General features: G+C 65.4%; 1 protein-coding gene across 9 annotated transcripts in view; it reads left to right on the top strand.

The window, feature by feature from the left end:
• Positions 1-26,927, top strand: part of FBRSL1 (fibrosin like 1) — a 49,465-nt gene that overhangs the window by 7,371 nt on the left and 15,167 nt on the right. For 7 of the 9 annotated variants that reach the window (XM_053928060.2, XM_053928062.2, XM_053928064.2 and 4 more), the window contains exons 2-5: positions 3,171-3,368; positions 14,208-14,312; positions 16,053-16,088; positions 26,643-26,672. In XM_053928060.2, the coding sequence (XP_053784035.1) occupies positions 3,171-3,368; positions 14,208-14,312; positions 16,053-16,088; positions 26,643-26,672 (369 nt within the window). Of the gene's footprint in view, positions 1-3,170; positions 3,369-4,169; positions 6,563-14,207; positions 14,313-16,052; positions 16,089-26,642; positions 26,673-26,927 lie in introns of those variants that run through there. The other 2 variants (XM_053928061.2, XM_053928066.1) reach the window with 2 other exon arrangements.

Here is a 26,927-nt window from a genome sequence, read left to right as displayed (position 1 = left end):
GAATGCGGCCAGGTGTTGCTGGTGTGAGCTGTCCTGTCCCCTCAGTGCAGTTGGAGGACCACTGCACAGCGTCCCCACGCCGGGGCACAGGTGTCAGCACCAAGGGGTGGGAGTTGGGCCAGACAGAGGGGACCACCCACCCCATCTTGGCTTCTTGCGTGTGGGGCCGAGAGGGACTCCTCATTTTAGCACTCTCAGTTCGGTGTCCGGGAACTCTCAGTCCCAGGCAAGCAGGGACTCTGAGGGGTGGGGCGGGGCGCACCCTCCTGGGAGAGAGCCCCGGGGAGGGAGTCCTCGTGGGATGCTGTGGTCAGCGGGGAAGTTTGAGCCCAGCCTTGCAGGTTAGGGCGGTGGGCCACAGGGGTTCCGGTGTGGAGGGGACTGTGGTCTCACAGGGCCTGCACCATCCCTCTGCTGCAGCCTGGGGCTGGCAGCTCCCCCCGCCGTGCTTCGTGCTTCTGCCATTTGCTGGAGCTCCTGCCCTGGGGCCTCGCCTGCTGCCATGGCCTTTGGCCCCCGGCCACAGGGAAGCGAAGGCATCTGGCCAGTACAGCAGGACTGAGTCAGACCAGAGATCCAGGCACTGATGCTTCAGGCGTTCTGACACTGTCATTGGTGATGAATTTGGCTGATCTGTGGTTGACAGGTGTGTCCTCTTGACCACAGTGCTGCTGGGCGTGTCTGGAGGGGTGGTGCGTAAGGCCCTTTGGGCTGCAGGGGTGTGTCTGGGCGGTCTCTTTTTCACGGGAGCTTTGTTAGACGGTGGACCCTAGTGTTCCAAGGGGAGGCTGTCCTTCTGGTTCCAAGTTCCAGTTCACACAGCCCGTCGCTTGCTCACCTCCTGACAGACGCTTGGGGACAGCCCCACCCTTGTCCCAGGGCTCAGGCACGGGCCACCCTGGGCTGGCAGCCCCAGCTTGGTTTCATGCGCTCCAGAGGCACAGGGTTCCTGTTCTCCTCTCAGAACGGGTGGCTCCCTGTGGAAAGGGGCCTACCCGACGGGGGCTTGGGAATGTGTGTGCGTCGAGGGTCAAGTCCAGACGGGGGTGGCACAGGGAAGACGCAGAGAGAACTCAAGGCTTTGTCAGCACTGGAAGCTCCGGGCAGCGCCTCCCGCCCACCTGAAGCCCCTCCCGCCTCACCTTGCCCTGGCTTCTGCCCAGCAGCTCGAAGGGGCCTCGTCCCTCTGCTTCCCCACGGGTGCTACTCCCTCATACACGTGGGTGTTGTGAGAACTCGGCTGCTCGCCCTGCTTCCTTCCGGGCTGGTTGCCAGTGCCGGGAGCTGAGTGGGCGCGCAGCTGGTGCTCACTTCCAGTTTGACACTGCAGGTGGGGGCCCACAGGGCCAGGGCACAGGGAGAGAGGCCCCCTCGGGCTGAGACGGGCTGTGCCCCATGTGCAGGCGATCTGTGGCGCAGGCCCACCGGGTCACCCTGGGGACCCGAATTGCAGGCTGGGGAGTGAGCTTCCATGCAGGGCAGTTCCCAGCCTCGAGGACGATGGGTCAGGTTGCGTGCCCACCTGTGCCCTCGTGCGGACTGACCCTCAGACCCTCATTCTGGCCGGCCCACCTTCTCTCTCTTCTCCTTGCCCCTCAGTGGGCCTTTGGAGGGAGCAGGGATGCAGGATGAGCCCCCCAGGCAGGAGGGCACGCCCACCAGACCTCCATGTGGGCCAGAGGGCCGGGTGCACCAGGCCCCCACTGCGAGAGGGTGTGCATGTGTCCCGTGCCATTGTGAGACCTGGGTCTGTGTGGCTGTGGCTCATGCCCCTCCTTGAGCTTCTGGTAAAACCCTGGGAGTGCAGTGTCCACCCTGAGAGGGGCAGGATTTGTGGGCCCACGTGCAGGGCTGGGGGCGGGTGGTCAGTCACCCTGCAGTTGTGCATGGTTGCTCCTGGGCCGGGGTCGCAGGGTGGCAGGCAGTCGTGGGGGTCCTCTGCCTGGAAGATTAGTCCAGGCAGCCTTGTGGCCCCTCTGAGGGCAGAAGGAGGGGCGTGGGGGGTGTCTTGAAGCAGCTGCTGGAGCTGGGTCAGAGGACCTTAGTCGGCAAGCACAGCACATTTCTGTCCCCACTTCCAAGCAAGGGACCCCGAGAGATTAGGACATTGGTCCTTCCTCCCACTGGGTGGGCTGAGGCCTCTGAGACCTCAGCCAGGTGCCCACCTGAGAGCAGAGGCTAGCTTTGGGAGAGGCTGCCCCCGTCACTGCTTGCTGCACCAGCCAGATCCCCTGAGATCCTCGGGAAACACTTCCTGTGAGGATGACACCTGGGGACACTTCCCGCGGGGTGGAAGGGTGTCACCTGGATGTGACGCAGCAGCTCAGCTGTGGGTGGATATGCCGTCACTGTCCTTCAGTGTCCGTCCTCCCTCTTCTGCAGCCCAGGAGCTGACTCCTACCGCCGCCCTGGCACCGCCAGCAGCCCGAAGCTCTGCAGGGCTCTGAGCATGGTGTGGCGTGCCGGGGGCAGCCAGGAGCACCTCTGCGCAGCAGGATCTGGGTGTGGTGGCACTTGGGAGGCCTTGTGCGTGGCCAGCATCGATGCGCGTGTGCTGATTAAATCCCCACTGTGTGTCAGTTCCTGCTCTGGGCACTGGGTGCCGCTGTGCGCAAGGCTGGCACAGGTTCCCGCTCTGGGGGAGGGGCCGGGATCCCCGCAGACTGCTTCCGTAACCGAGCCTCTGCAGCAGCTGGATGCCAGGCTGTGTGGTGTTGGGTGGGCAAACTCACACCGGCAGCTCAGGACTAGAGACTGTCCTTGCCTGTGGCCAGGTATGCAGGGACGGCCCCCTCCCAGGGACCCAAGGGGCACCCATAAGGAAGGGCCAGGCCTCAGCAAGGTCAGCCTCGGCACCTGCTTCCCGCTGAGCTTGGGCGGGGCTCCGTGCAGGCCAGGGGGCTCCTTGGAGAGATCGTGCACCTCCCCCCACCAGCTTTGTTTAGCACCACTCTCCTGAGCCCCAGTCCTGCCCCACACCCACCAGACCCCTTTGCCTGCCACCTCCCCCTTCCCCTCCCCATGTGGCCCTGCCAGCACCAGGGTGGGGGCTCCCGCCTGGGTGTGACCTCCTAGGCAGGTGCTGTTGCACCCCTGGGACTGAGGCGTGTCAACGGTGGGGTGATGTGTGTCGCTGTCCCCTCACTGGCCCTATCCTGCCTCCTCCGCAGAGGGACATGGCCCTGAAGCCACACGAGCGGAAGGAGAGATGGGAACGCCGCCTCGTCAAGAAGTCCCGAGAGTCAGAAACCTGTCCGTCTGCAGAGCCGAGTGAGAACGGCCGGCCCCTGGAGGCGGGCAGCCCTGAGCAGGACCTGGAGCCCCCCTGCGAGCAGGGGAAGAAGGCCCCGCTACAGCCCGCCCAGCAGGTGAGCGCTAGGCAACCCCCAACCATGGGCTCTGCGCCCCTTCCCCCTGCGCCCTTGGGGCACACTGACACGTGGACACCACCCGTCGGCACCTGGGCCCGTCCGCGACTCGTCCAGTCATTGTTGGGCCGGGGGTGAGGGGCACGGGTGGCCTGGGGCCGGCAGCGCCCACTGTGAGCCCAGGTCCTGGGTAGAGGCAGGAGACCTGCCTGGGTGGGTCACAGCCAGAGCAAGGCTGAAGCAGGCCGGGGACCCAGGAGTGGGGTGGGGGTGTGCTCAGCAGGGCCCCAGGCACACCGCTGACAGGCTGGCCCCGCCTCCCCATCGCGTCCGTCAGGCTCCGCCAACCATGGGGTGCCCAGCGTGTCTGTACCTCGAGGGAGCAGGCTTGTTGCTGGTGCTCTGTCTGCCAAACGGGAGCACAGCGTGAGAGTGGGGGATGTGGGGTTGGTGGTCTGGGTACCAGGAGCAGCCCTACCCCGCCTGGGGGCTTACAGCTGGTGGGAGGGGCTGTCCTTGCTGGCACCCACTCCTCGCTGGCCCGGCCAGGGTGTCCTCCCAGAGCCGAGCTCAGGCAGGGCTCTGTCCCAGGTGCGGCTGGCTCCGCACAGTGGCTGCTCTCCCCTTCGGGACTCGCTGGTTTGCGCCTTCTCTCAGGGAGGGTCTCCTCTGTGTCTCATGTTCCCCTTCAGCCCACCAGGGACTGGGCTGCTGGTGCGGGGCAGCATGTCTGGGCCGGGCTGGACGGGGGGTCTGCAGGCACACTGGCCCAGGTGGACACGTGCTCTTTCTTCCATGCAGGTGTGCTCCCCAGAAGGGGGGCCGCTCCCAGCCAACCCCTGGGACCAGACCGGCCCGGCCCAGCGCCCGCAGCAGCTCCAGCCCAGCCAGCCCCAGGGGTCACTCCCAGCCCCGTGTCAGCGCTGCCAGCCCAGCCGGGCGGTCCCGGACCCCGGGCAGCCCTGCCAGCCCCAGCAGCCACTCCCGGGTCAGCGCAGCGCGCCCCAGCGGTCACTCCTGGGCCCAGGTCAGCGCAGCGCACCCCGGCGGTCACTTCTGGGCCCAGGTCAGCCCTGTCGGCCCCAGCGGCTGCTTCCAGCCCCAGATCAGCACAGCCGGCCCCAACGGTCACTCCTGGCTCAGCCCTGCAGGCCACGGTGGGCGCTTCTAGGCCCCAGGCAGCACTGTCGTCCCCTGCGTTCCCTCCCGGCCCCCTGCCACCTCTGTCGTCCCCCGCGTTCCCTCCCGGCCCCCTGCCACCTCTGTCGACCCCTGCGCTCCCTGCTGGCCCTCTGGCACCACTGTTGGCCCACGTGGTCCTGCGTGGCCCCGTGTGTGCACAGCCAGCCCAGCAATACATCTTCCGGAGAGCGGTGTGGGCCCCCGCCCGCCCACTGCCCCCGCTGCCAACCCCCTCAGTCACTCCTCACACTGCGCCCCCGCTGCCGGCCCTGCAGCTCCCTCTCAGGCCAGTGCTGCTGCCCCCGACAGGCACTCCCCGCCCCATGCCAGCCCCGAAGGTCCCTCCTGGGTCAGCCCGGTCAGCCCCGGCGGTCCCTGCTGGGCCTCTGTCAGCCCCAGCAATTAGTTGAGGCCCCAGAGAAGCATGGGTCCCACAAACCTTCACTGCTGAGCTCCACACAGCCGCGCCACCAGAAGCAGCCGCTCCTGGGACTCGAACAGCCTCACCCACCCAAGCGGCCACTCCTGGGCCCAGAACAGAACTGCCGACGAAAGCGGCCCCTCCTGCACCCCAAACAGCCCTGCCAGCCCCCACAGTCACTTCTGGGCCCGAGCCCACCCTGCAAACCCCAGCCTTTGCTCCCCATCCCCAAGCGCCCCTCACTGCTGGGACAGCCAGCTCCGCCCCGCCGGCCGCTCCTGGGACCCCTGAGCCAGCCGAGGCGGCGCTCCCTCCTGGACCTGGTTCAGGGCCGTCAGCCCCAGCCCTCGCTCCCGGGCCTGGGCCGTCCCTGCTGGCCCCTGAGGTCACGGCGGACTCGATCCTCCACCCCCTCGGTGGCCCGTCATGCCCCCTATGTGAGCCCAGGAGCCTGATGCCTGTCGTCCAGACTACCCGCCTATGGCCGCACGGGGCAAGCCTGGCCCGGCCGTCTCACCCTTCGGCCTGAGCTGTGTGGCCAGCTGGTTGGTCTTCTCCAGGCAGGCCAGACTGTGTGCGCTTGGAAACCGAGGCTCTGCAGAGGCGGGAGCCCCACCTGGGCCGCCGCCAGCCCCAGGCCTGCCTGCGCCAGGAAGAGAGGAGAGGACCCCATGTCTCCCCCCTCCCGCCATGCCTGCCCTGCTCCCCCCGTGCCCGCTGCTTTGTGACGTGCCCGCCCCAAGGGGAGGGGCTGCTGGGGGTCCCTCTGTCTTTCTGTGCCTCTGAAGTGCCACGTGTCCTTGTACACGCCGCGCACCTTGGCCCCAGGTGTGCACGTGGCTGTGTGTGTGGGTGTGGCTCGTGAGCTGTGTGTGAGCTGCAGACCGCCATGGGCCCCTCCCCCTCTGGTCAGTGTGTGTTCCTCAACCCCAGACAGAACCAGGGCCCAGCAGGAGCCGGGCCTCAGGCCCTGTCAGCCTTGCTCCACCTCCAGGGTCCCGTGGCCATGGGGAGGGCCACTCAGGAGTCCTGTGATCAAGTAGAAGCTCCTGGCAGCAAGGAGGGTCTTTCCCAGGACTCCCCTCCACCGTGTAGCCAAGCACTGGAGCCTGTCAGGCACTGCCGCCCAGCTCTGCAGCCTTCCCTCTGTTGGCCCCACCGCCCCCCAGATGTCCCCTGTTGGGACAGACCTCACACTACAGGCTTTCTTGCCTCCTCCCCAGCCACTGCCCCTGACTTGGCACAGGGCAGGCCTGCGCCCAGAGCTCGGACTTGCCAGATTCTGGGGACCCTGGGCGGGGGCCGCAGCCCTCTTTGGAGAGTAGCTTTGCCCCCTGGGCTGCCCTGGCCAGGATCCTGTGGGCCCCGTGCACCCGTGTCTCCTGGCTGTGCTGGCCCCATCCAGAGCTGACCCTGCCTGCAGAGGTGCCTGTCCTCACTCGCTTGTGAAGAACCTGGCCCGATAGCGGTCCTGACCAGCCGGGTGGGGTCCACTCTGCAGCCTGACACCCTGGTCCTCATCCAGGGCCTCCCAGAAATGAGGGGCCTATTTTTCTGATTAAAGAGAATAAAAAGTGCCATGCCATTATTTTTACAACCGCATCAGTGTTTGTGATTTAACAGACAGGTGGGCCGTGCGCGCGGTGATTGTCTGTGACTGGTGACGGTGCCCCTGGACTCACCTCGTTTGTGTCCCGCACTGTGGGCTTGGGGTCTCGGCTCGCCCTCACTGCCCTCAGGATCAGGCTTCTGCCCTGGCCCTTGTGCCCCTGCCCTGGGAGGAGACTCCGGCTGTGTGTACACGCCCTACCCTGAACCCGCCCGGCCTGTGGGGCATTGGGAGTGTCTCTGTGCTGCAACCCAGAGCACACGGGTATGGGTATCTGGGCGCAACCCAAGGACAAGTGTGGATGCTGCAGCCCTGCCTTTCTGTTTTAAAAAGGTCTTGTTTATTTTTAGAAGGGGAGGGAGGGACAACGGGAGATACACATCAACGTGAGAAACACTGATCGGCTGCCTCTCACACGTCCCCAGCCCGAGACCCAGGTGTGCTCCCTGGCAATTGAACCGGCGACCTTTTGGTTTGCAGGACGGCGTGGTACTCCGCTCTGGGTGCGTGGGCCAAGGCTCCTGAGCGCACTTAGTAGGGGAGAGGGTGGGGAAAGGGCAGAGCCTTGGGGGCCCCACAGCCAGGGCTGGACCCCCTGCTTCATCTGCATCTGGATGCCCCTCTGTGAGCCTGGGGTGGGTGAGCCCTGGGCCTCCACTGCTCGCTGCGTGATCGCTGGCTGAGGAAGGGGCTGAGTTCCCCCTGAGAGTGGAAGGGCCGCCCCCATGACCACAGCCGCCTCAGGCTCACAGTGCTGGGGCCCTGAGGGCGGTGACCGCGGGGCAGGTGCCCGCTTGCCACGGGGCGGCCATCCGTAGGAGCCGGCCCCGGGGTGCCTGTGTTGCTGGAGGGCAGGGCAGGTTCTGCGTGGCCAGGGCTGCAGTCGGGGTTTGCCGTGCATGCGGCAGCTAGGACACGGTGGAGGCTAAATCTAAGGGTATGAGCCCCCTTGTTGGCTGAGGGACACAGCTGTGTGGCCCTGGTGGCAGAGGTTTGGGCCTGGCAGCTGCTCTGGCCCCATGACCGATGTGGCCCCCCAGCTGTGAGGATGGAAGGAGTCTTTGAGGGGCACCTTGGAGGTCCAGGGGTGGGCCCTGCTGCCCCCGGGGCCCCTTGGGTCGAGACTGGGGCCTGGGCGCTGTGCCCTGCCAGGCCCCTGCCTCTGCCTCCCCACCTGCAGGCTGGCCCTCAGTAGACGAGAGCCCCTGGCCAGCCCATGACAGACTCGCGTGACAGCAGTGGCTCTGGTGGTTGTCAGGGTGGGGACGTATTCTGCCAGACCCGGGACAGTGCCACCAAAACAATTTACCGTGCAGGTGCTGAAGATCCCTGGGGTCTGTCTACTGGTGGGCGGCATGGGCATGGGTGGCCCCTGGCAGATCGACGGCTCCTAGTCCTCCGGGTGGGTCTGTGCGCCGCCCGCACCACGTAGGCCAGGCTGGTAGGGTTCCTGGGAGCAGCTCATCTGCCCTGTGAGTGTGGGGCCGCACCTGGGGGGCTGCGCCTGGGGGCCCTGGCCTCCGGTGTGTGCGGTGCATGCCCAGTCACTCCTGACAGGTCCTGTCCCTCCATGCGGTAAACACCTGGGCAAGATGAGCCCCTCAACGGCTCACCGCTTGCTAAGGAGCTTGCTGTGAGTGCCACCGTCGCCAGGCACAGTTCCCAGCATGAGTGGGCATCCTGAGCAAAGCAGGCGCCCTGGCCGGCGGGGCCCCCGTTTAAATGGCAGACAGAACGTGGTTCAGTCGCTCGGTGTGAGAAGAGAAGAGGCAGGCAGGCGTGCAGCTGCTGGGCCGGGACACTGGCCGGGTCCCCTCCCGGGATGGGAAGATGTGGTCACCCGCAGACACCCTGGCAGGTCCCTAAAGCCAGGCAGTTGTGAGGAAGACTACCGACTGGCCACCACCCTTGCCTGGGGGGAATTGGCAAGAACTGTGTCCCAGGCCTGCGGGGGTAGGGGTGGGGGGTGAAGGCTGAGGCCAGGGCCCTGCTTAGCAGCCAGCTCTGAGGCTCTGAGGCTCAGACCCACAGGCAGACGCGGGCAGAGTGGAGAACCCTGTGTGAGGCATGGGGCTCGGCAGCCATGCAGCTGTGGGTGCTCCAGGGGCCATGTAAAACTGAAAAGGAGAGTTTCATCGGACTCTTTCTTCTTTTTTAATGATTGTTTGTTTATTTTTAAACAGGGGAAGGGAGGGAGAAAGGGAGGGAGAGAAACATCCATGTGTGGTTGCTTCTCACGTGCCAGCTACTGGGGACCCAGCCTGTAACCCAGGCCTGTGCCCTGACTGGGGATCCAACCAGGATTCCGGCCGTTTGGTCTGCAGGCGGGCGCTCAGTCCACTGCGCCACACCAGCCAGGATGAGAGAGATTCGTCCCGATGTTGTACTTTAGTTCCCCAGGTTGAAAATAGTGTCATTAAGCATGTGAGCACAGGGACTGGCCGGTAAGGTGTGGGGCACAGCCCTTCTGGGCCCTGAGGGACCCCCATCCGTAGTGACACCGACCTGAAACCTCGTGCTGGCCTGCACTGCCGTGCTGCCAGCCCTCTGTGGCTCCCGCACCCGTCCCTGGGAGGTGGACCTCCTGATGCCCCGTTTCTCAGACCAGGATCCGGAAGCAGCTCAGGAACTCACCCGAGACAAACAGGAGGGGCTGAGCCCAGCCTCTGCCCCAGGTGGCTCGGGGCCAGAATCTGTGGCTGTGGCCTTGACCCTTCCCCCCAGGGAGACAGTAGCTGGCAACTGCTGGCCTCCCCGCCTCCTGCTTCCCTGCCCGTGTGCCGTGAGTCTCCTCCGAGGAGCCCACTTGTTCTGAAAGGTTCCTTCCACCCTCAGCCCTGGGTCTGGGACATGCCCCACAAGGTCCTCGGGGCCTGGGTGGTGGTCAGCCTGTTTCCCACCTGCGCCCTGCCAGGCCTATAGCCCCGAGCCGGGCTGAGGGGCCGAGACAAGGGGTCGGTGGGAGAACTCTGGAAGCGCTGTGGGTTGGCCGTCTGCGCTCCTTGCCACGTCTGTCTGCAGTGCCAGCTTGTCTGCCATGTGCAGGTGTCATCACTCACGAGGCAGTTGCCAGATGGGCTTCCAGAAGTCCTTCCAGAAGGTTCCCACCCATCCCCCAGCAGGCACGCATCTGGTTGGGAACCCGCAGAGCTGTGAACTGGCTATGTGGCCTTGGGGGCCACCCTCCTGCAGGGCGTTTGGGATTAGTGAGTGATTCAAGTAAAGTCTTAGAGCCACGCTGGGAGCCACGGAGCACGTCAAAGTCTGGCCGCTACGAATGTGAACGGTTCCTGTCCCCAGCTCCTCCTCATACCCGGGCTGTGGCGGGGGTTGGGGGGCTGCAGTGGGACTCCCAAGGGTCCCCCTGCTGTGCCCCGCCCGCCATCCTCACCACGGGCCCTGAAGTGCCCGCCCACTGTGGGACATAACCTTGGGCTCAGCCCCTCGTGTCCGTCTCGGACCCTGTGCTGTGCGCATGGCAGTGGTGCTGCACGTGGGCCCGGGTCCCCTCATGGGGCAGCTGTCCTGGCAGGGCCTCCAGTCACAGCGCTCGGACACTCGGTGACTCTGACCCTGGTGCCTGGGGCCTGCAGTCGTGCGGGGGGGGGGGGTGAGTGCCTGGTGCGTGCGAGGGTATAGGGTGGGACCCTGGGGCTGGTCACAGTGCAGATGTCCCTGCCTGGGGGCCACTGTGGGGTTTTAAGCAGCACAGTGACTTGAGCTGATGTACTGTTTTTGAAAACTCACGCTGAGCAGGCGCTGGGCAGTCTGGGACAGCTGGGGGCTGGGTGGAGGGAGGTGCTGGTGGTGTGGACCGGGTCGTTGGGCCTTTGGGCAGATGGGCACAGCAATGGAGCAGGCCGGGGGCCTCTGGTCCGCTCTGGGGGAGGACACGCTTCCACCGCGCCCCACGTCTGCTCACCCGCCTGCCTACTTGTCCGAATCCCGGTGGAAACTGGAGGAATGGAGGGGTGGCCAGCCTCAGAGGGCAGCAGCCTGCTCCCTGACACCGTGTTGGCCTTGGGGACACGTGGTCATCCCTGCGCACGGCCTGAGCCCTCCTCTCTGCCAACGCGGGAGACAGACATGCTTCACTCGATGCTCTGGGAGCCTGAAGGGCCCTTGGTCCACCTGGTGGGTGCAGGAGAGGAGGGCGCCTAGGAACAACTTCTGGAAGGAGCTGGTTCACACGCGTAACCCGGGTGGTGCTAGCGCCCAGGAGAGGGCCACCTACTCCACTTCCCTGGAGTGCCGTGTGCCCCCCGACCCACTCCCGCCTGCCTGGCTGCTGCTGTGCATTCTCACCAGCAGGGGTCTCGGGGCGCCAGGGCTGCGGGCGGTGGTGGTGGGAGCACACCCCCTCCGCCCGCCCTCCGCGGGGGGGCACCGTCTGCAGGAGGCCCACCCAGGCTCCCCAGGTCCCAGGGTGGGTGCTGGGGCCTGCAGGGCAGGGCTCCTTCAGCAGAACAGTGAATGTGTGACTGCCCTGCCGTCCCTGCTGGGGTGGGGGGGCGGGGGGCCAGTCTCGCTGAGCCCAGGGAACTGGGTGCTTGTTGCCGGAGGAAAGAGCACATGGGGTGGGGGGCAGTGAGGCCTGGGGTCCTGCAGGGGCTTCCCGGGCAGAGTGGTGGGGGATGGGGGGGAGGCCACAGCTCTGGGAGTGAGGTAGGGGCAGGGAGCCCAAGGGGTTGAGAGGCTCCAGGGAATAAGGGAGGGCCTGGGGGCTGCCCCTGCGTGGCCCAGCACTGTGAGGGCTTTGGGTGGAGGGACTGTCCCCCGACTTAGGCTGATGGGGGCACCTGCTCTGGGTTAGAGCCAGGCCCACAGAGCCCGCTGGGTGCCGGAAAGAGTGGGGACCATGGGCAGGGCGAGCTCCTCGCCCAGTCTAGTGGGCCAGCGGGGTCACCTGCTTCACCTTCGCTGGGAGTCAGGCCGCCTGCCACCATGCCACTGAGCGGGGCCTCTCGATCCCCGGGGGTGCATACTGGAGCCTGCGGCGTGGGCGGAAGCCTGGGACCCAGACATAGGAAGCCGGACCCCTGGGGGCGAGGCTTGCACCTGGAGGGTGTTCCGGGGGAGCAGCTGTGAGGGCTGGTGCATCCTGGGTTGTGCACACGTGTTTGTGCGTGTTGCATGTAGACACAGGGTGGGGCACCTGGGCCGCCAGCAGTCTGTGTCAACTACTGCAGGGTCGTTGTGGAGTGGACCTGGGGACACAGGTCCAAGTCCCTCCGCCAGACGGTGTCTGGCCCCCTGCGGCTGGGGGAGGTTGCTGGTTTGGCCAGTCCAGGACCTCTGTGCACTGCTCCCACCCCTGCGGCCCCGGGGCCTGTCCCTCGGCTGGTCAGCAGGAGTCTTCCGGTGGCCTCAGCCAGGGCTCCCTTCCCAGAACTCCCAGGCCACCCCTCCCTCTTCATCCTGGAGGCCCTATGCCCCACCCCTCCCTGGCGTGTACCTGGCGGGGAGTGCGCTCCAGCTGCCCCAGCCCTGTCTGTGCTCGCATGCGCTCCCAAGGGCTCCGTGCCACGGGCTGGTCTGAGGGTGAGACTGCCAGACACTCCCCAGGGCTGAGGAGAGTGAGGGGTGCAGGCACCTCCTTGCATGGTTCCGTTTTCCTGATGCCCACAGCCTGGGGAGCTGCCTGCGGCACCTGTGGGTTCTGCCGGTCTCAGCAGGGCCCCTGGACCGGCCACCCTAGTGGGTCTGATTGCGGGTGGAGCCCCGTGTCGCCTCTGAGAGTGGGTTTGGCAGCCTGGGAGACAGACCCCCCGCCCCGCACGTGTGCTTGGGCCCTATGGGGGAGGGGCGCGGGGGCCCCACTGCTCCTACCCCAAAGCACAGGACCCCAGGTGACCGACGTCCCTCACCCCATGGGTCTGATGGCAGTGCCCCAGCCATGCTTGCCAGTCTAAGGGAGGGTCCTCTCCCCGCCTTCGGGGGCACCTTCCGGTGAGGCGCTACCTTGCAGGTGCCCACGGTGACGCTGGGGAGTGCTGTGAGCCTGGTGTCACACTGTTGGTGGCTGCAGCCAGTGGGGGTGTGTCTGCACCCCAGCAAACCCAGGTGCCAGATCACATCTCACAGGTTAGGGCTTCTCTCTCCAGCCAGCCCCCTTACCCCGCCTCTTGGTCCACCTCCCCACTCGAGCCCAGAACTAGTCCTTCTCCCCTGCTGGTCCTTCCTCAGCACCTGGGCCATCTGCGGGCCAGCGGTAGCCTCCTCTTTGCAGGCGTTTTGTCCACTGCCCAGGACAGAGCCAGCTGGTGGGCACTTAGCGAGCACCGGAGGGGTGCACTGGTGGGCAGGCGCGTAGATGGACCTAAGTCAGAGCGCCCTCTGGCCCTGAGCGTGGACTTGCGGGCGCCCCGATGCTGATCTGTCTCTTGTTCCTTCTGGGGACAGAGGCATGGCAGGACCGGCCCCTGGTGTGGATGGCCAGCATGGCTCCTGAGCAGCTAGGAAGCAGGCAGGGCCCCAGGACAACCAGACCATTTAGGCTCTGCCCTGGAGACAGAAATCAGGGCTTCGCCACCCCTGCACGCTTGGGGCTGGGGCCGCCCGGAGGCCTTGCCTCCCCAGGGCCCAGGCTGCGGGTGGATGCTGCTCTGTCCGGTGCTTCATGCTTTGCTCGTCACACGGCGTGGGGCCTCTGGCTTTGGGGGCTGCAACCCTATCTCAGGGTCTGAGGGGCCCCGGGGAGCAGAGGCTCTGAGGGGATTCTGGCAGAGCCTGCTGCTGGGCCTGCAGGAGGGGCCCCGCCACCAGGGGTTCCCAAGACTCGAGAACCGCGTTCTGGAGCACAGCCAGTGCCCCGCTGACCCTCGTTGCACACCCTTTGGTGTCCCCGTGCTGATCCTGTGGGGCAGGGGCAGCACATGGGACAGGGGTCACGGCGTGCTGGGCTGCGTGCTGGCCGAGAACCACAGCACTGGCCTCTCCCCAGGAGACACCATACTGGCAGATGGAGGCCCCGTGTCAGCGTCTGCCCAGACCTCACTGTGGGCAGGGTCACAGGGGAGCCCCAGGGGGAGGGGGGGCTGGCCGGGGCCGGGCGAGCTCCTCTCTGCAGCTTCGTGAGGGTAGACGCGTCTTCCAAGTGGAAAGAAAAGAGCACGCAGCACCCTGGGCCCACTGCCCTCTTTGTCGGCTCCACCCCACGGGCCCCGCTCCTCCTGTGGTGGGGGCACCCAGTGTCCGGTGGGGCTGCTCTGTGGGAGACAGCAGGTGACCGGACTAAGGCACAGAGGGGCCCTGGGTCCCAGGGGGTCCCACAGCCGTCCACACCCTGGCCTGACGCCAGCCTGTGGTTGAGGACAGGTCTGAGGGGGCGCTGCCACCGGCCTCCCTGCCTGGTGTGGCGCAGGGGGTGGGGCACCCCCTGGGGAACCTTGAAGTCATACACAGGGTGGAAGAGGGGCCCAGATTGGCTGCAGATTCCCGTCCTTGAGCTGCGTGGGGGCTGGGTGCTCTCTGGTGTGTCTCTTTCCCCTGGGCAGCGCCCCTTCCTTGCTCCTACCCTGGGTTCAGCCCCTTTGGGTGGGGCTGGGGACCAGACCCTGGCTGTGCCCTGGCCCAGTTACACATGGGGGACTCTGTCTTTGTGCTGAGCTGCCTATCCTGTCCCCAGATGAAGGCCGCCGTGTCCAGAGGGGCTGACCACAACAGTGAGGACGACAGCTTCCTTGAAGCCACCAGCTCCCGGCGGAGCACCTCCCGGGACCAGCTCAGTGACGTGAGTACCCCAGGCGGATGAGTCCAGGGCCAGCCTTCCGCACACACCGCCAGCAGCCAGTAAAGAGCTTCTCGCTATTTGGGCCTTCCCGTTGGGAGGGATTTAGAGGAGGAGCAAGGCTTGAGCTTCAAAGGGGCAGGAGCCCATGGAGGCTGCACAGGGGGTGGGGATGAGACCCCCACCCCGCTGGGCAGGTGCAGGCTGGTGGCAGGATTGGGTGGGGAGGTGGGCACTAGGTGAGCAGGCCTGCGCCCTGCAGCAGGTACCTGCTAGACCTGGGACTGCAGGTCACCTGCGGAAGCCGGGTCCCCTACCCCCTTCTGCCCCTGGGACAGCGGGTGGTGGGCAACCCGGATGCTGAGGTTTCCTGAGTCTGAAGACGCACCTTTAGTGTCCCGAAAACAGGTCCCTGGAGGTGGCCTGGGATCCAACGTGGGGTCAACCCAGGATTTGGCCTGTGGTGGGGGAACTTGGCGACCCTCTCCATGGGGGTCCAGGACCCAGAGCTTAGAGGAAGGGGATGGGTGGACGCAGCCAGGGCTGGAGTGGAGGAGGGGCCCCTGGACAGGGCCTTAGTTTGATTGAACCCCGGCTGCAGGAGAGCCCCGCAGAGACCTGGCCGTCCTCATTATCATTTAAATAGAGGAGGTGGGGGAGGGGGTGAAGGCTGCAGGAGGCCTAATTGCCCAGCTCAGTCTTGTTGCCACAAAATGGGAAAATAGGCCGGTAATTGTCTGGGGCCACGGGGTGTCCTACTTCTACCTCCCCTGATTGCCGGCCTGGAAGAATGCAGGGGGTTCTGAGCACAGCAGGGCGTCCCAGCCTGGGCGGCCAGGTGAGCTCTGTCCCTCGGAGACCCCCAGGAGCCAACTGAGGGCCTTGCAGGAGTCTGCTGTGGACAGGAGGGGTCCCGTCGCCCCCACCAAGGCTGGACTGGGGTCCCTGTGCAGAAGGGGGCAGCCCTCATCCTGCCGGACTCACTCTGATGAGTCTCTGCCTCTAGACCTCAGTTTGGTCCTGTCTGTCCCCTCCTGCAACCCTCTCCCCCCAGCCCATGCCTTGGGGATCAGTGTGGAGACCATCACTAGGCCGGCTCCCTGTGAGGCGGTGGGTGAGAGCCACCTCCTTCCTAACTACTTCCTCCCCTCGGGTCCGAAATGCCCTGCTGAGTCAGAGGGAGGCCCGTCTAGCCCGTAGGCACCCAGGGCCTCCAGGCCACAGCCCCCTGACATGTGAGGCCCCGAGGTTATCTGTCCAGCTCCTCCTCCAGAAAGCCTTCCCCTGGGTCCCTGCGAGGGCGGTGGGTGGCAAGGAACAGGTTAGCTGGGGCGCAGGAGGCCCCCAAGGCCCAGCGCCCTGGGAGGGTTGGCCACATGTGGGCAGAGCTGTGTGTGAAACGCAGGTGCACCAGGGGGCCAAGACCTGGCTGAGGGCGAGCCCATCCCTGAGGGAGGTGAGGGCTTTACCGGCCTTTGTGTTGTGGGGAAGGCTGGTCCGAACATGGGGCCTCAGGTTCAGCCAAGGCCGTCAGGTCGAGATGCTGGGCTGTGTCCTGTCTGCGGCTTCAGCCCCGACCCTCAGCTGTAGTTCCCACCAAGGCTGCTGGAAGGGTCTCCATTGCGTCTGTGCACAGGGACGGTGGTGCCTGACCGTGGAGCCTGGGCCCCGGGCTGGTCCTCAGGGGACAGGGGGCCTTCGGGGCTGCAGCCCGGTGACTGATGGTTCTCTTCCTTCCTGCAGAGCTCGGCACAAGCGGTCTCAGGCAGAGGCTACTCCGTAAGTCCCTAGCCCCGCCCCCCCACCGCACGCCCTGTCCGGTCCAGAGACCCCCAGAGTGGCCCTGGTTGGTAGCAGCTGGCCAGGAGAGGGGGTTGCCCAGGTCTGGGGATGGGGCCGAAGTGGGCTGAGGTTCAGAGGGAGTGGGGTCCTGTCGAGCATCCCTTGTACTTGGGGGTCCTGGACATGGAGCAGCCACCCCCACTGTCCTGGCTCGGCCAGGGGCCTGTACACAGGTGTGAGGCCTGCAGTGCGGGGCCGCTCTCTGCCCCAGCTCGTCCCCAGGGAGCAGCCCTGCTCCCCCAGGACTTTATTTAATTTCCTGAAGTGTTAGGAGGAACGTTAGTGACGCTGTGAACCTGGGGCTCCATAAAAGCCGCTTCTGCAGCCTCTGCAGATTTACTGCCCCGAGGGCTTGCTCTGGGGCCAGGGTCTGGGCTGCGCCCTCCTCCTCTTCCTCCTCCTCCTCCTCCTCCAAGCCGCTGATTCACTGCGATTTCCAGAGCTGTGTGGCCTGGCAGGCTCTCTAAACCACTGTGGCCTTTTATGGCATGTGAGGCTAACTGATTGGTTCTCTGGTGACTCCCTGCCCAACTGCCCAGGCTTGGGGGGCTGCACTCTCTGGGCAGGGGTCCCCGTTTGTCTATCCTCATGGTCATGGTTGGTGGTCAGTCCCCACCTGGGTTGACTGTTGGCCAAACAGTGCCGGTCAGACTCCGCCTCCGGCAGGGAACAGTGCAGGTGGGCATGCTGTGTGACTCGGGCCAGGGAGGGGAGAGCCGGGACTATAGGGACTGGGGGGGTGTGGGATGCTGCCAGCTGGCAGGGCCAGGGGCCTGTGTGGGTCCCTGGGGGCCTTGGAGGGGCTGGGCCCAGGGACGCCCGTTTGGAGCCTCCTGCCGTGTCTGAGACCTTAGGGCACCTCGTCCAAGTTGCCATGTGAGGTTGTGGTCTCCTCCCAAACGCTGCTTCCCGGAGAAGAACCATAATTAACGTGCCACCTGCTTGCAGCTTAACGCCCCACAGCCGAGGCTTGGAGCGACAGGTGGTAGCAGGGAAATAAGGGGGGTTCCCAGCGATGTCCGTGGACAAGCGCACGAGGCCCCGGGGGGCAGGCGTGTCCAAGGCTCTCCCTGGCTCCGCAGGATGGGGTGGCAGCCAGGCCCGCGTGCCCTCTTGCCTGGGTGACTCGGGGGTGTAGGCAGGAGCCTGGCACTCAGAAGTGAAGCTGGGGGAGGCCGAGCTCCCCGAGGGCAGGAGGAGCCACTGGCCCCTGCTCAGTGAGCGATCAGGACTCCAGCATGGAGCCCTTCAGCGTGCCAGCGTGCCCCTCGGGCCAGGGCCCCTCTGTGCGCGCGTGCCTGCCCTGCGAGTTGGCGCCCCTGTCACACGCACGTCTCCGTGTGTCCCTGGCGGGGTCGCGGGTGCCTGCCCCCAGACGTTTTACTTCTCTCTGGCCGTCCGTGTGCGTCTGGGCCTCTCACGTGTGTTCAGCGGGACCTGCGTGCGCGTGCGACTGGGTGTGCGCAGGCTGCACGTGTGCACCTTCATGTGGCTGTCTAGGGGGCTGTGCGGCACACGAGTGTGTGTGTGACAGTCACTCTGCAGGTGGGCCTCGTGCGTCTCTGTGAGACCCATGGCCGCGTGGCATCGTGCGTCCCTGGCCACCGGTGCATGTCTGCGGTTGGGGCCTCAGGCCGGCATGGGTGGCCCTTCCCTCACAGCACCCCTGCACTAGTGACGCTGGGCAGCTGTTATCGGACCTGGCTTACAGACGGTGCTTAAAGGGGTTAACTTGCCCAGATTTACCCCCAGCCAACCCCCAGTTTCTGCTCATCCTCAACAGCTTCTGCCCCAGAAGCTCGGCCCCACTCCCCAGCACAGCCTCAGGGGTTCATTGGCGCCATGAAATTAGTCAGAAAGCAGTTTGCTCACCGTGGCTACTCGCGACCACAGACACAATGGCCCAGCCGCTGGCTCTGGTGGCAGGTAAAGGCTTGGGGGTGTCCTGTTCACCAAGAATGGGGGTCTGATGCTGCCGAGGCCGGGAGGCAGGGCAGCGACCCCGACTCGGGACAGTGGCGACCACTGAGCTGTGACAGGCCGGCCAGGCAGGACTCAGCCGGTGCCTTAGCTCCTCCCTTCCTCACAGCCACGCTCCACACTCCACGGTGGACACTGTTACCAGTGATGACCCCACAACCAATAGATGGTGCCACAGAGGCACCACCGCCAGGAGGGGCCCTGCTCAGGGCCTCGCTGTCGGCTGAGACCCAGGTGAGCAGACAGCCCCACCCTGGTGTCCCAGCACCATCCTCCTCAGACCCCTCGTCCCATCAGGAGGGAGCCCGCCCCTCCGCCCACCCTGCACCCTGCGGTGCCCGTCCGCCCCAGCAGCCTCCCCGCTCCACCTGTCTTCTCAGATGACCAGCTCCCCTCCCCGGGTATAGGTCTGGCCATCAGCCGCACATCGAGGTTTTTGAAACGAAGGTCACTCCTTACTCCCTTCTCCTCCATCCAGCCTTACTGAGTGCCTGCCCTGCACCTGTCGCAGGTGCTGGGAAGGAACCCAATGGCCCACGGCCCTGCCCAGGGTGGGGTGGGGGCTCCTGGCCTGAAGGAGAAGATGGTGAATAAGGCCCGGAAGTGTGAGGCGAGATGCAGGCAGCAGCAAGGCTCCTAGGACTCAGGCTCTGGGCTGGGCAGGGTTCCCCAGGCGCAGGCTCGGCAGGTGGTAGGGCTGGGCGAGGTGGAGCCTGCTGTGGGCCCCAGCAGAGCAGGGGTGGGGTCCAGGCTTGTGGCAGGGGCCGCAGTCCCCCAACGTGGTCCCTGTGTGGGCTGCTTGGGCTCCCTTGAAGCCTTGGTGGCGGGTTCCAGGGCCCCAAGAGTGAGAACCAGGAGGAAGCAGCAGTGGTGTGGCCTGGTCCCCGGGGGCAGGATGAGGCACCCCTCTTCCCCATTCAGCTGTCAAATTCACGGGGTGCCATGGACCCTGCCTGCTGGGGAAGTGTCGGAGCTTTGTGAGTGGGACACAGACCTGGAAAGCCTACTGGGAAACGGGTCAGTGTGCCCCATGGTGGAGTGGACACCTTTTCTCTTTGTGGGGCTGGTGGGCAGGTGCCCGGTACCCCCACGCTCACTGCAGCCGCTGGACAGCAGAGCCTCCCGCGCACTCCCCAGTGGGGCCTCGCTGCAGCCCTGTGGTGCATGCAGGCTTGTCTTTACGAGGCGGGTTTATGGCTTTCATTACCCTGCTCCCTGGGCCACTTCCGAGCGACTGTAACTGTAACTCGTACAAAAGCAACAAAAACCTGCCGGCCTCTCCCTGGAGCCCAGAGGAGCTGCATCCTCCTCTTGACTTCTCCGCACGGGGCAGGGCGGACCTGGCGGCCAGGCGGACCTGGCGGCCTGGCAGGGAGCACTGTGTCCTGGCTACCTGAGCGTGGCGGGGGGCACCTGCGTGTGTGGGACTGGGGCCTGTGTGGCAGGCCTGTGCCACCCAGCACCCGCTCTGGGTATGTGCGTAGGGTTGAGGCGTTCCTGCCTCCCACTAGTGACGGCCCTGGCCCATGCCCAGCTGCCCTCCTGTCCGTCCGCCTGCCCATTAGGCCTGTTTCTCAGGCACGAGGTGCATCCGTGGCTCCCACTCACCCTGCCTTTCCCCGTGTCCCCTGCCCTTGTTGTCCAGCACCTCTCCTGGGGGGCCGGGGTCAGTGAGGGTCAGGGCCGGCGGTCAGCACCAGCAGCCTTGGACAGATCCATGGTTAAACCCCCAGGGATGCAGACCCTGATGTGGAGGTGCAAGTAGGGGGGGCCCCTCCATTGCTGCCCTGGGCCAGTGGCTGTGGCCCCAGGAGGTGGGAGTGGCCTGGGGGCCTCCGTCCTGAGTTTCCTGAGGGCAGGTGCTGCTGGTGGCTCCCTGGCAGCTGGGCGGGGCGTCACTGTGCACCCTGCACCCCCAGGTAGAGCAGAGACGGAGCAGACGACAGACAGGCCACCTGCATGGTGCCCGAGCGGAGGCCAGTGAGCCCGCAGACAGGGTGCCAGAGGTGGCAGCTGGTGCCCAGGAAACGCAGCAGAACAGGTCCCAGGGTCGCCGTCCTGGGCAAGAGGATTGGGGAGGCCAGCGGCAGATGCCTCCAGACTGTGACGCTGCAGGGGCACCTGTGCCGGTGGTCAGGGTGGTGTCCCTGGAGGAGCCAGAGGAGTGACAAGCTGAGGGTGACTGGGGTGGGGTGTAGGTGCGTCAGAGGCTGAGAGGGGAAAGAAGGGGCCCAGGCGGCTTCAGGCCTGTCTCAGCAGCCTGAACATCCGGCCCAGCCGGTGCTCCCGGTGGGTCTCCTGGGGAGCTCGAAGCGCTGCCAGCAGGGGGCTGACTGGGGCCCTGGGGCCCTGGCTTGGCTGTGCAGGCCTGGCGGTGAAAGACTTGGCAAGGGGTGGGTTTCCTGGCAGGAGGGCATTCACTGGTGAGAAAGCCTGAGTCTAGTTGGCCTCTTCCAACCGTCTTTAAAAGCCCCCTCCCCTTATTTTACTTCTAACTGGGAGCAGGCCCATGCACAAGGCGTCCCAGTGGCATGGGGCCAGGTGTTGGGCAGGCCGTGGATTTGGGCCCCATCACTTCGCAGGGACTGCCAGGTGGAGCCACTTGGACACCCTGGCGGTGCCTCGCACAGGCCTCTCCTCCAGCCACTCGCTGGAAGGCGCTGCGATGCTCTCAAAGGTGCCACCTGCTCAGGGCTGCTGGATCTCGCTGCCTCATAGGTTCAGCTCAGGGCAGTTCTCCTGTACCCGTGGGTCTCCTGCAGGTAGTGGGACAGCTCAGAGGGGCACCCAGAGGCCAAGGCAGCTGTGGGTCTGGTGTGGTGGCCCCGTGGCGATGTGGGTCCAGCACCGCTGAGGAGGCCACATTGCTCCTGTGTGAGCACTGGCGCTCTGGGAGGAGCCCTGGTCCCGTACAGATGCCTGGGACACACCGCTGGGTCCCCTCGAGGCATTGGCACACCCGCTGGGAGCTGCAGCCGGAGGGCAGAGCGGGCCAGGGAGCACAGGCGGGCTGCTGGGAGCTGAGATTCAGTTTTGTGGAGCAGGCCGGGCTGCTGGGACTCACGGGCAGGAAGTAATGTTAACAGCGTTCTGTTAAGACTTTTTGTGTCGATGAATAATTCATAAGGCAGTTAGCGCTTTGAGTCTGACAACACGAGAATATATTAGTACAGTCGACTCCGCAAAAGGTCAGCGTGTGCGGCGGGGCCGGGGGCCATGCTTTATTCCTCCTGCGACACAGGCTCATGAATTATTCAGGCCCCGCGAGGGCTGCGTGGGAAGCGCCACTAATGAGAACAAGGGAGACGGGTTTGATGTCAGACCCCCCCCTCGGGGAGGCCTGGCCCCATTGGTGCAGGTGGGTCTGGTGGGAAGTGGTGCAAGGGGCCCCAGGGTGTGGCCAGTGGTGACTGCTGGCCGCTGCCCAGGCCCCAAGGTTGAAGTTGAGGAGAACCCAGAAATGCCCTCTGGTGGGGGCCATGGAGGGAGGGGCAGGTGAGGACAGGAGAGGGGCGTGGGGTGTCGAGCAGGAGTGCACAGGGGTGGGCGGGTGGGCGGCAGACTGTCCCCTGTGTGCATGTTTGTCCCTGTGGTCAGTGGCCCTGGAGGCGGCGATAGGGCACGGAGCAAGGCTGGGGCTGGAGGGCGCAGGGTGGCCCTTCTGGGGACAGTGGATGTGCCCCAGGGCAGGGCAGGCTGCACCAGCACCTGCCTGGGACTGCGTCCTGAGGGACCGTGGAGTCCGGGTGAGGTGGCATCTCGGCACCTGTGACAGTGATAGCGCGGCGTGTGTCTGCTGAGTGGGTCTCACTTGCCATCTGCTCCGGAGGAGTCTGCTCCACCCGGCTATTAGGCTGCAGTAACTTACCCATTAATTGGGTAATTAGTGCCTTGTTTTGCTTTAAAGCATAAACACTCCTGGAAAGCGAATTAGCCAGGACACAAGAGCAGCTCTCAGGGCCGACCACCCCAGACCGAGTAATCAGTTAGGTGCAAATGTGACTCCCCGTGTGGGGGCGGCTCCGTGTGGTGTCTGACCACTCTGCCTCCATTCCCGTCAGCATGTAAGCTGGTCGGTCTGTGGCGGGTTTCCCGACGGCAGGATCTCAGGGGTCCCCACTCCTGCCGGCCTCAGTGCCAGGGTTGCCACCGGACGGAGCCCAGACTCAGGATGAAACTGGCCTGTCCACACACCCCTCCCAGCTGCTCCCGACCTGCCACCCACTGAGTCACTTGTTTGGCTCTGTCCTGTGTCCCAATGGAGCCCTTGCAGCGGAAAGGGAGGCGGGCTCCCCGGCCAGCAGTGGGTGCTCTGCCCCGCCCCCACGTCCTTGTGAGCCCACGTGCCAGGGCCCCTGCTGTCAGTGTGGCCTGCACTCCTGGCCACACGCCTGGGGCACCCGAGCACACAGGCCCTGCGCATGCACAGGGGACACCAGCCAGGACACTGTGGGGTGAATCACCTGCTGGGCAGGGTGCTCAGGTGGGAGAGGCCTCGGCACGGCCCGGGACACGCATACACGCAGGCCAGCGAGCTCTGCCCACACGGAAGACTCCTGCCGCCTGGAGCTCCCCGGCTTCCCCAGGCCCCGGAAAGTGTGTGTGCCCATCTCAGGCCAGAGAGCCTGGGTGCTGCCTGGGCTGTGGGGCCTCTGACCTCCCCCTCCACACCCAGGCTGGTGGGGCAGAGCTTCCCCTGCCTTCCACTCCCGGTTGGGCTCGGGGTCCTGTGGTGTTTGTGGTTTCAGCTCCTGGGGGCTTTGCAGGCTCCCCAGCTCTCTCTGACCCCTGAAGTGAGGCAGGGTCACTTGAGGGGGAAGCTGGGGGGAGGCAGAGGCAGAGCTGTGGGTGGTTTTCAGCACCTCGCTCCGGGGCAGGCCCGGACCGTACCCCAGGACAGCCTGTTGGCCCATCTGTCTCCATTGCTCCAAGGAGACCCTCTGCCCCTCTGCTCTGCACCCGCCACAGGCAACCTGGGGTCAGACCCGGATGCTGCAACCTGCGATGGGAGCCCAGGGCTCAGCAGCAAGGTCTCCCTGCCCATGAATTTTTCATGCCTTTGTTTGAGACACGGGAGACAGGCAGCCTCTTCTGAGCTCCTGTGGAGCGGTAATCAGCGTCCACCCCGAGGGGAGGAAAGGCGCCGCTGCTGGGCGTCCCAGCCTGTGGGGTGGTGGGCAAACCTGAGCAGGTCCCTGGGGCCGGCAGGGCAGGGTGTGTGGGCCGAGTCTGCACCCAGGCCCCATGGTCTCAGGTGCCTCCAAGGGCTGGTCTGGCATGAGGGAGGGGCCAGGGCCAAGCACTCGATGGCGATGAAGACGCTGCTGCTGCTGGTGGTGAAGCTGACGATGGTGAAGGTGACGACAGCAGGTCGCACCCTCACTGCCAGTGGCACTGACCCTGCAACTGGAAACCCGCCCTCTAGGGAGGCCCTGGCCCTGCCCCGCTGGCCAACAAGGAGACCGGGGCTCAGAGAGGGGTGGGGGTTGTCACAGCCACCCTGCAGAGAGGAAGCAGGACCCCAGGTGGGGCTCGCTTCCCAGCCCATGAGGAGCAGTGCGCAGGCCCGGAGAGGCCAGCAGAGGCCAGGCTGGGGTACAGCAGAGCCGCTCCCATGGACTTGGGGCTCCCCATTCGCAGTGAGGTGCAGGCTTGGGCATTCGCGGGAACTCACCAGATTTTTTATTTTTTTCAACACTATTCTTTTTTAAAATTTTTTCAAATTTATTTTTAGAGAGAGAGGAAGGGAGGGAGAAAGAGAGGGAGAGAAACATCCATGTGTGGTCACCTCTCATGCGCCCCCTACTGGGGACCTGGCCCACAACCCAGGCGTGTGCCCTGACTGGGAATCAAACTGGCAACCCTCTGAGAACTCTCCAGATTTTAAAACGTTGGCTTCAAATAAAGAAAAGAATTAGGCTGAACCAGGCCCCTGTGCAGTCCTGCCCAACTGGGGCTTCTCAGGCCGTGTCTGAAGGCCATTGCCCACCCATGGGTGGGATCTGGAAAGGCCGTCAGTGAGCCGGGGTGGTCTGTGTGTCCCACATCCTGTCATACCTGTGATCATGCCGTGGGTGACACACGGAGACCCTCAGGTGTCCCCACCTCACATCTGTTCACACAGGTGACACATGGTGACCCTAGGGTGTGGAGGAGTGGAGATTTGAGGCTTTGGGTACGCAGCCCGGAGCTCCCATTTGCCTCTGACCTAGCACTCGCTGAGTGGTCGCAAGCGCCCAGCAGGGGGCCTTCCTCGGGCTGTCAGGGCCGAGGGGGTGCCTGCCCTGTGTGGCCCTGGGTGGTCGGGAGGTGCCCGGCCCAGCAGTGCGGAGCCTCTCCCACCTCTGACTCCGGTCACCTGGGGTCCCGGCGATGCTGCTGTGTGGTCAGGACTGTGACCCTCGGGTCCAACTGAAGGACAGGCTGAGGGGACGGCGTTGGGTGAGTGTCTGGGAGGAGTGACCGGGCCAGTTGCCAGGTGTGCTGCATGCTGCTGGGAGTGGACTCAGGACAAGCAGGGGCATGTCATCAGTGCCAAGGGCTCACCTTTTGGGCCTCTGCACTCAGGGTTGTGAGAACAGGTGCTTCCTAGGCTGAGACGCCTCGTTGGAAGCTGCCAGGCTCGTGTGTTCAACATCCCAGCAGGGAGCCCCTCAGGCGTGGCTCGTTGGGAGAGGATGACAACAGCTGGTGGTGGTGGTGGCGGTGGTGGCGGTGGTGACGTGATGTGGATGGTGTTGGTGATGCCATCACGCTGCACTGTGCCGAGACACACCCAGCACCATCCTAGCCTTTGTCTGTGTCCTCTCGTCGAAGCTACACAACCACGCTGCGGGGGCGGGGGGGGGGGGGGGCTGCTGTCTCTGCTTCCCAGATGCACAAACTGAGGCGCAGAGACAGCAGGGCCCTGCCCAAGGCTGTACAGCATCAGAGCGGGCAGCTGCTCCCGAGCCCGTGGTCAGCTCCCCTCCAGACTCAGCACGTCCCCGTGGGGCCTGGGTTCTGCCCTTCCTCCATGACCTCCACCTGGACAGCCCCCCCCCTCCCGCCCCTGTGACGCTCCCAGGGCTGCCCCAGCCAGCCCCCCCAGGGAGGTCAGCTCTCCCAGGCAGCCCGTGCAAGAAGGATGCGGCTTGTCCCTCCTCGCTCTGACTAATGGCCGCGCTCAGTTCCAGCCCCACTGCAGTTAGACACTAATTCCGCAGGACTTAGTAACCGGAGTCGTTGGCGCTGTGGCTGACAGGCGTGTGCCGTGCGGTTAACGATGGGGTCTGTGCGTGCCCTGGGGAGCACCCCCAGCCCTCCTTGCTGTCACATCATTAAGCTCTTATGGTGACACCGACTGACTGGACCAGCAGCGCGTGGTGTGGAGAGACAGGAAACAGCCTGGGGCACCGGGCATGGGCATGTGCACACTGGGCCTGACCCAGGGTGTGATGGGCGTGTGGTTCCCCTCCAGGGCTCAGAGCCGCCAGTCAGGAGGCCGATGGGGGGTGGGGGGGTGTCTCTGGCAGCTCTGCCAGCCAGCAGCTGTGTGGGCAGGGGTTCCTGACACCGCACTGGCCACGACCCCACACCCTCACCCCTCTCCTGGCACAGGACCACCCGAGCACTGATCAGCGCCCTGGCTTCCCCCTCGCTCCATGGTCAAGGTCAGCCCCAGCTCGTGGATAGTGGCCCTTTGCTTGCCCTTCCAGCCCCTCTCCCAGGCTCCCCTCTGCCTCCCAGCTTTCAGCTCCAAGCTCTCCCCACCCCGTGTGGCTGTGTGGAAGGGGACTGGGCCCCCATGTCCCGGGACCGGGACAGCGCCCGGTGGCAGGCCCAGAGAGGCGTGTTCTGGTAACGAAGCTCGTTTGATGTGAGCGGGTCATGATCGTCGCTGGGCAGAGGAGCCTGTCTTCCTGTTCTTTGAGGGGCTTGCCGTGGTTTCTAGAGCCACCCTTCTGGCTGGCTTGTGTGATTACCCTGATCTTCCCTTAACCAGCTGCACTGACGTGGGCTCTGCGTGAGGGGCAAGCGGGCGGTCCCCTGGCTCCCCTCCCTGTGGGCGGCCCCTCTGGCCCCAGCCTGTCCTGATCCCTCACCTTCCCCAGGGGTCTCAGCACCTCACCCTCCCTGCTGGCCCTGGGGTGAGAAGGGGCTCTGGCTGGCTGGGGCAGGGGGCTCCGTGGCTGACGCCACCCTGTGTCTGCTCTGGGTGGCTGGGTCTGCCTGTCAGGGGGCTCCTCTGGCCTGTGCCGTGCCCACCCTTCTGACATCCCTTGGCTTCGCTGGGGCTCTGGCCGGGCGTGCTCCTGCACCCTGGGCCCCTGGGACCACTGACCGAGGATGCCCCCACCGCAGGCCTGAGCTCCAGGGGCGGGCTGTGGGGCTGGCAAAGCCGCCTCCTCTGTCCCTCCCACACTCCCACCACTCTGGTGCGTACCCTGTGCCCTCCGGTGAAGCCCGCCAGCCTGGTGCAGGGTGCCATGCATGCTCTCCGTGCTGACTCCCCCTCTCTCTCCCCCACAGTGTGACAGCGAGAGCGACGGGGACGACAAGGTAAGCCTCCTCCGCTGACCTCTGCCCCCTGGCGCCCGAACTTCCTCCTTTCTCTGGCACTCACCAGGCGAGGCCACCCACTGCCCCTGGGGAGGCCGGTCCAGGCAGGGAGGCCAAGGGTCCTGCCAGTGTACCCAGGACTATGAGTGTGAGGACATGGGCAGGGAATCAGCATCACCTGCGGCAGCACCCACCCTCACCTGGGCCTGGCTGCCAGCAGCTCCTTGGCATCCCCGGGGCACCTCCCCGACCCTC

Source organism: Desmodus rotundus, chromosome 7 (genome assembly GCF_022682495.2).
Source record: "Desmodus rotundus isolate HL8 chromosome 7, HLdesRot8A.1, whole genome shotgun sequence".
In the NCBI taxonomy this organism is placed as follows: Eukaryota; Metazoa; Chordata; class Mammalia; order Chiroptera; family Phyllostomidae; genus Desmodus; species Desmodus rotundus.
Note: the sequence above shows the minus strand (reverse complement) of the source record. Positions and strands in the feature narration are given on the sequence as shown.